Source organism: Hyperolius riggenbachi, chromosome 11, assembly GCF_040937935.1.
Source record: "Hyperolius riggenbachi isolate aHypRig1 chromosome 11, aHypRig1.pri, whole genome shotgun sequence".
Taxonomy (NCBI): Eukaryota; Metazoa; Chordata; class Amphibia; order Anura; family Hyperoliidae; genus Hyperolius; species Hyperolius riggenbachi.
Window position 1 is genome coordinate 11,212,328 of NC_090656.1, and position 8,163 is coordinate 11,220,490.

Consider the following 8,163-nt stretch of genomic DNA (forward strand, 5'->3'; position numbering starts at 1 on the left):
GCGAGCATCATCTGTGCTTGTCCTCTGTTGGAGAGAGTAGCGAGCATCATCTGTTCTTGTCCTCTGTTGGAGAGAGTAGGGAACATCATCTGTGCTTGTACTCTGTTGGAGAGAGTAGTGAGCATCATCTGTTCTTGTCCTCTGTTGGAGAGAGTAGTGAGCATCATCTGTTCTTGTCCTCTGTTGGAGAGAGTAGTGAGCATCATCTGTTCTTGTCCTCTGTTGGAGAGAGTAGCGAGCATCATCTGTTCTTGTGCTCTGTTGGAGAGAGTAGCGAGCATCATCTGTTCTTATCCTCTGTTGGAGAGAGTAGCGAGCATCATCTGTTCTTGTCCTCTGTTGGATAGAGTAGCGAGCATCATCTGTTCTTGTCCTCTGTTGGAGAGAGTAGTGAGCATCATCTGTTCTTGTCCTCTGTTGGAGAGAGTAGTGAGCATCATCTGTTCTTGTCCTCTGTTGGAGAGAGTAGTGAGCATCATCTGTTCTTGTCCTCTGTTGGAGAGAGTAGCGAGCATCATCTGTTCTTGTGCTCTGTTGGAGAGAGTAGCGAGCATCATCTGTTCTTATCCTCTGTTGGAGAGAGTAGCGAGCATCATCTGTTCTTGTCCTCTGTTGGAGAGAGTAGTAAGCATCATCTGTTCTTGTCCTCTGTTGGAGAGAGTAGTGAGCATCATCTGTTCTTGTCCTCTGTTAGATAGAGTAGTGAGCATCATCTGTTCTTGTCCTCTGTTGGAGAGAGTAGTGAGCATCATCTGTTCTTGTCCTCTGTTGGAGAGAGTAGTGAGCATCATCTGTTCTTGTCCTCTGTTGGAGAGAGTAGTGAGCATCATCTGTTCTTGTCCTCTGTTGGAGAGAGTAGTGAGCATCATCTGTTCTTGTCCTCTGTTGGAGAGAGTAGTGAACATCATCTGTTCTTGTCCTCTGTTGGAGAGAGTAGTGAGCATCATCTGTTCTTGTTCTCTGTTGGAGAGAGTAGTGAGCATCATCTGTTCCTGTCCTCTACTGGAGAGAGTAGTGAGCATCATCTGTTCTTGTCCTCTGTTGGAGAAAGTAGTGAGCATCATCTGTTCCTGTCCTCTGTTGGAGAGAGTAGCGAGCATCATCTGTTCTTGTCCTCTGTTGGAGAGAGTAGCGAGCATCATCTGTTCTTGTCCTCTGTTGGAGAGAGTAGCGAGCATCATCTGTTCTTGTGCTCTGTTGGAGAGAGTAGCGAGCATCATCTGTTCTTATCCTCTGTTGGAGAGAGTAGCGAGCATCATCTGTTCTTGTCCTCTGTTGGAGAGAGTAGCGAGCATCATCTGTTCTTGTCCTCTGTTGGAGAGAGTAGGGAACATCATCTGTTCTTGTGCTCTGTTGGAGAGAGTAGTAAGCATCATCTGTTCTTGTCCTCTGTTGGAGAGAGTAGTGAGCATCATCTGTTCTTGTCCTCTGTTAGATAGAGTAGTGAGCATCATCTGTTCTTGTCCTCTGTTGGAGAGAGTAGTGAGCATCATCTGTTCTTGTCCTCTGTTGGAGAGAGTAGTGAGCATCATCTGTTCTTGTCCTCTGTTGGAGAGAGTAGTGAACATCATCTGTTCTTGTCCTCTGTTGGAGAGAGTAGTGAGCATCATCTGTTCTTGTCCTCTGTTGGAGAGAGTAGTGAGCATCATCTGTTCCTGTCCTCTGTTGGAGAGAGTAGCGAGCATCATCTGTTCTTGTCCTCTGTTGGAGAGAGTAGCGAGCATCATCTGTTCTTGTCCTCTGTTGGAGAGAGTAGCGAGCATCATCTGTTCTTGTCCTCTGTTGGAGAGAGTAGCGAGCATCATCTGTTCTTGTCCTCTGTTGGAGAGAGTAGCGAACATCATCTGTTCTTGTGCTCTGTTGGAGAGAGTAGTGAGCATCATCTGTTCTTGTCCTCTGTTGGAGAGAGTAGTGAGCATCATCTGTTCTTGTCCTCTGTTGGAGAGAGTAGTGAGCATCATCTGTTCTTATCCTCTGTTGGAGAGAGTAGCGTGCATCATCTGTTCTTGTCCTCTGTTGGAGAGAGTAGGGAACATCATCTGTTCGTGTGCTCTGTTGGAGAGAGTAGCGTGCATCATCTGTTCTTGTCCTCTGTTGGAGAGAGTAGTGAGCATCATCTGTTCTTGTCCTCTGTTAGATAGAGTAGTGAGCATCATCTGTTCTTGTCCTCTGTTGGAGAGAGTAGCGAGCATCATCTGTTCTTGTCCTCTGTTGGAGAGAGTAGCGAGCATCATCTGTTCTTGTCCTCTGTTGGAGAGAGTAGTGAACATCATCTGTTCTTGTCCTCTGTTGGAGAGAGTAGTGAGCATCATCTGTTCTTGTTCTCTGTTGGAGAGAGTAGTGAGCATCATCTGTTCCTGTCCTCTACTGGAGAGAGTAGTGAGCATCATTTGTTCTTGTCCTCTGTTGGAGAGAGTAGTGAGCATCATCTGTTCTTGTCCTCTGTTGGAGAGAGTAGCGAGCATCATCTGTTCTTGTCCTCTGTTGGAGAGAGTAGCGAGCATCATCTGTTCTTATACTCTGTTGGAGAGAGTAGTGAGCATCATCTGTTCTTGTCCTCTGTTGGAGAGAGTAGCGAGCATCATCTGTTCTTATACTCTGTTGGAGAGAGTAGTGAGCATCATCTGTTCCTGTCCTCTGTTGGAGAGTGTAGCGAGCATTATCTGTTCCTGTCCTCTGTTGGAGAGAGTAGCGAGCATCATCTGTTCTTATCCTCTGTTGGAGAGAGTAGCGAGCATCATCTGTTCTTGTCCTCTGTTGGAGAGAGTAGCGAGCATCATCTGTTCTTATCCTCTGTTGGAGAGAGTAGCGAGCATCATCTGTTCTTGTCCTCTGTTGGAGAGAGTAGCTAGCATCATCTGTTCTTGTCCTCTGTTGGAGAGAGTAGTGAGCATCATCTGTTCTTGTCCTCTGTTGGAGAGAGTAGTGAACATCATCTGTTCTTGTCCTCTGTTGGAGAGAGTAGTGAGCATCATCTGTTCTTGTCCTCTGTTGGAGAGAGTAGTGAACATCATCTGTTCTTGTCCTCTGTTGGAGAGAGTAGTGAGCATCATCTGTTCTTGTCCTCTGTTGGAGAGAGTAGGGAACATAATCTGTTCGTGTGCTCTGTTGGAGAGAGTAGCGTGCATCATCTGTTCTTGTCCTCTGTTGGAGAGAGTAGGGAACATCATCTGTTCGTGTGCTGTGTTGGAGAGAGTAGCGTGCATCATCTGTTCTTGTCCTCTGTTGGAGAGAGTAGCGAGCATCATCTGTTCTTATCCTCTGTTGGAGAGAGTAGTGAACATCATCTGTTCTTGTCCTCTGTTGGAGAGAGTAGTGAGCATCATCTGTTCTTGTCCTCTGTTGGAGAGAGTAGTGAGCATCATCTGTTCTTGTCCTCTGTTGGAGAGAGTAGTGAGCATCATCTGTTCTTGTCCTCTGTTGGAGAGAGTAGTGAGCATCATCTGTTCTTGTCCTCTGTTGGAGAGAGTAGTGAGCATCATCTGTTCTTTCCTCTGTTGGAGAGAGTAGCGAGCATCATCTGTTCTTGTCCTCTGTTGGAGAGAGTAGTGAGCATCATCTGTTCTTTCCTCTGTTGGAGAGAGTAGCGAGCATCATCTGTTCTTTCCTCTGTTGGAGAGAGTAGCGAGCATCATCTGTTCTTGTCCTCTGTTGGAGAGAGTAGTGGGCATCATCTGTTCTTGTCCTCTGTTGGAGAGAGTAGTGAGCATCATCTGTTCTTGTCCTCTGTTGGAGAGAGTAGTGAACATCATCTGTTCTTGTCCTCTGTTGGAGAGAGTAGTGAGCATCATCTGTTCTTGTCCTCTGTTGGAGAGAGTAGCGTGCATCATCTGTTCTTGTCCTCTGTTGGAGAGAGTAGGGAACATAATCTGTTCGTGTGCTCTGTTGGAGAGAGTAGCGTGCATCATCTGTTCTTGTCCTCTGTTGGAGAGAGTAGGGAACATCATCTGTTCGTGTGCTCTGTTGGAGAGAGTAGGGAACATCATCTGTTCGTGTGCTCTGTTGGAGAGAGTAGCGTGCATCATCTGTTCTTGTCCTCTGTTGGAGAGAGTAGCGAGCATCATCTGTTCTTATCCTCTGTTGGAGAGAGTAGTGAACATCATCTGTTCTTGTCCTCTGTTGGAGAGAGTAGTGAGCATCATCTGTTCTTGTCCTCTGTTGGAGAGAGTAGGGAACATCATCTGTCTTTGTGCTCTGTTGGAGAGAGTAGTAAGCATCATCTGTTCTTGTCCTCTGTTGGAGAGAGTAGTGAGCATCATCTGTTCTTGTCCTCTGTTGGAGAGAGTAGTGAGCATCATCTGTTCTTTCCTCTGTTGGAGAGAGTAGTGAGCATCATCTGTTCTTGTGCTCTGTTGGAGAGAGTAGCGAGCATCATCTGTTCCTGTCCTCTGTTGGAGAGGGTAGCGAGCATAATCTGTTCTTATCCTCTGTTGGAGAGAGTAGTGAGAAACATCTTATCCTTTGTTTAGAAAGAGTAGAGAACACTGTCTGTTTCTTTTTTCCTCTTCGTGTTGTGTTGGATAGAGAAGTGAATACCGTTTTTCTCTTTTTGTCCACAGCGCTGTCAGGCTAAAGGCTTTGTCTGTGAGCTATGCAAGGAGGGAGACATCCTCTTCCCATTTGATAGCCATACGTCAGTTTGCCAGGAGTGCGCCGCTGTATACCACAGGTGAGCTTGTGGTGAACTATACTCGTTACTTCCACAACCCGCCAGGTTCTCATTCTCTGGCCAGGTCACGTTAAACCACATCCTCAATCATATCTTCCCTGTGCAGGGGAAGAGAGCGCATTTGCAAGCCCATAGCTTACTTCCTTTTTTTTTGTAATCACATATAAACAGAACACTAGCTGAGATGGTTGCCTCTTTGTGCCCAACACAGTAGATAGCAGAACGATAAGCTGACCGGCATAAAGTCAAATCCCGTACTGGTTTAGGGTGTTGCCTTTTGAGGTTCAAGCCTTTGAACCGGGGTTTTGAATCTCGACTCAGGCCAATACGGTAAACAGGAGTCTTTCACCAAGGATCCCTAATGCTCCTGGCTGCCTGTGGAGACTGCCTTACATGACACTCGGAAGCAGAGGCATATCTAGGGAAAACTTTGCCAATCGCAAATGCTGAAACCCGCCCCTGGGGAAGGGGGCACACCCTCCTAATATTTAGTCTCAGTTGAATTGGTTTGGCCCAAGTTGAGGTGAAGCATGGCCTGTAAGAAGGGAGTATCGTAATAGGTCAGTCTATACATATCCCCCAAATAACAGGCATCTTGTCCCCCAAAAAAGATGTAACTAGGCAGCGGAATGTGCCCCAGATTTAAACTAGAATCTGTATGGAGAACAGGGATGCTGCAGAGCAGCGCCCCCAGTTAGTGGCGCCCATGGCACATGCCATACCCGCACCCCTGTAGATCATGCTGGAGGAAGAGAACAGTCTTAAAAACTTGCTTTAAAAATGTGTTTTGATGAAAAGGTATCATACAGTTTTCTTCTCGTCTAGATGTACTGCAGCTAATGATGGCTATCATATAATGTTCTGTAACTGTGACTGTCTTCGGGAACTATTTCTTTTTAACTATTTTTTTGTTTTTCTTTTTTTTCTATTGGTAACAGAGACTGTTATTATGACAACTCCACCAGCTGTCCGCGGTGTTTTAGGCTTGTCCTCCGGAGACAGGCGCATGAGCCAGAGGGAGAACAGCGGTCATAAACCAGGCCTGGAGTCCAGAGCTTAAGTAGAAGCTATGGCCATACGCCAGGCCGGAGCTGGAAAATAGAACAGTGGCCATGAGCTAGGCCTGGACTCTGGAGCTGGAAGAAGACTAGTGGCCATTAGTGATGGTGTTTAAATTCAGGATCCTGTATTTGGAAACTCTAATATGCTGAACACTGCACTTCAGCACCCAAGCTAGTGGATTGCAGGTTCCCGAATTCAGACACCAACACTAGTGTCTATGGACTAGGCCTGGACTCTGGAACTGGCAAAAGAACACTGGCCATGAGCTAGACCTGGCCTCTTGAGCTAGAAAAGGAACAGTGGCCATGACCTAGTCCTGGACTCCGGCGCTGTCAAAAGAACAATGGCCATGAGCTAGACCTGGTCTCCAGAGCTGGTAAAGAACAATGGCCATGACCTAGGCCTGGACTCTGGAGCTAGTAAAAGAACAATGGCCATGAGCTTGACCTGGACTCTGGGTGGCACTGCGTGCCAAAAAATACATTTGAGCCTCCTTGAACAGCATTCTGTAGACACCGTAGCCTCGATGCATTACACAAGCTGGACCCGTCTGAAGAACATGGAGGAAGATCTGATAACATCTCACAGTACACTCTTGTGCTTCGGGAAGAAGGACTTGTGACATTCCAAAGTGAAGCACATCAGGGGCTTCCTTATCTTTCCTACACTACTCTGCAGAGACCTCAGGCTTTATGCACATGTAATAAAGAGATACTAAATATTGATGTAAATATATAAATATAATTCTGAATCTCCGGAGGTGCCTTATTGTCCTAGTACAGTTACGTTGTCTTTAGTAGCAGGACACCTTTGTGGTTTGGAGGCAGATGCAATGCTGGTTGTCCTCATTCTCTGCCATCATCTGTAGTTCTGGTTAGAGTGAAGACTTGGTAAACTAAAAACTTTGTCAGTATGTCCTGGCCTTCACTTTAAAGCAGTACTCCACCTGGTGCCACGGGGGGTGGGGGGTTGCTAGTCATACTCGCCCAAGACTAGGCTTTTGCTAGATCCATGGTGTTGAAATCCAGTGTCCTGCTCTCCGTGCACTGCACATGATTGTTGCATCAGGCTGAGAGGGCTGCACATGGAATGGGAGGGGTGCTGTTGATCATAGATGTTGCACATGGTATGGAAGGAGGGATACTGTACATGTATTGGCAGGGGGTTTTCTGTGCATGGATTTTACATATGGTAGAGAGGCTGTACATGAAAGGGGTGGAAGGTTGCTGCACCCGAATGTTACACATGGAAGAGTGGTCTGCACATGGAATGGGAGAAGTGCAGCTGTATGAATGCTGCACATGGATGTTACACATGAAAGGGGGGATGCACATGAGATGGGAGGAGAGTTGCTATACATGGATGTTACACATGGAGGAGGGGGCTGCAGATTGAATGGGAAGGGCTGCTGTACATGGATGCTACACATGGAAGAGGGGGCTGCAGATGAAATGGAAGGACGGTGCTGCTTATGGAAGGAGAGACCCAAGAAGTGCAGCTGTACATGAATTATGTACATGAATGTTACACATGAAAGGGGGGCTGCACATGGAATGGGAGGAGGGCTGCTGTACATGGATGTTGCACTTGGAAGAGGGGGCTGCTGTACATGCATGATGCACATGGAATGAGAGGGGCTGCTGTACATGTATGATGCACATGGAATGGGAGGAGGGCTACAGTACATGGGTTTTACACATGAAAGAGGGGCTGCAAATGGAATGGGAGGAAGGCTGCAGTACATGGATGCTGCACATGGAAGAGGGGGCTGCACATGGAATGGGAGGGGCTGCTGTACATGCATGATGCACATGGAATGGGAGGAGGGCTGCAGTACATGGATGTTACACATGGAAGAGGGGGCTGCAGATGAAATGGAAGGACGGTGCTGCTTATGGAAGGAGAGACCCAAGACGTGCAGCTGTACATTAATTCTGTACATGAATGTTACACATGAAAGGGGGGCTGCACATGGAATGGGAGGAGGGCTGCTGTACATGGATGTTGCACTTGGAAGAGGGGGCTGCTGTACATGCATGATGCACATGGAATGGGAGGGGCTGCTGTACATGTATGATGCACATGGAATGGGAGGAGGGCTGCAGTACATGGGTGTTACACATGAAAGAGGGGCTGCAAATGGAATGGGAGGAAGGCTGCAGTACATGGATGCTGCACATGGAAGAGGGGGCTGCACATGGAATGGGAGGGGCTGCTGTACATGCATGATGCACATGGAATGGGAGGAGGGCTGCAGTACATGGATGTTACACATGGAAGAGGGGGCTGCACATGAGATGGGAGGATGGCTGCTGTACATGGATGTTATACATGGAAGGGACGGTGCTGCTTATGGAAGGAGAGACACAAGAAAGTTGGCCTAGAGTTGGGAGAGTATTAATCCGGCCTTCATCGTCAGTCTAGGTGTCTGG

The 8,163-nt window shown here is 47.4% G+C and overlaps 1 protein-coding gene across 3 annotated transcripts in view; it reads left to right on the forward strand.

Annotated features, from left to right (window-relative positions):
• DEF8 (differentially expressed in FDCP 8 homolog) overlaps positions 1-6,482 on the forward strand; it is a 49,951-nt gene extending 43,469 nt beyond the window's left edge. For all 3 annotated transcript variants that reach the window (XM_068260988.1, XM_068260989.1, XM_068260990.1), the window contains 2 exons: positions 4,560-4,669; positions 5,608-6,482. In XM_068260988.1, coding sequence (XP_068117089.1) covers positions 4,560-4,669; positions 5,608-5,704 — 207 coding nt within the window. In that variant the 3' untranslated portion in view covers positions 5,705-6,482. The remainder of the gene's footprint in view (positions 1-4,559; positions 4,670-5,607) is intronic.
• The last annotated feature ends 1,681 nt before the right edge of the window (positions 6,483-8,163 follow it).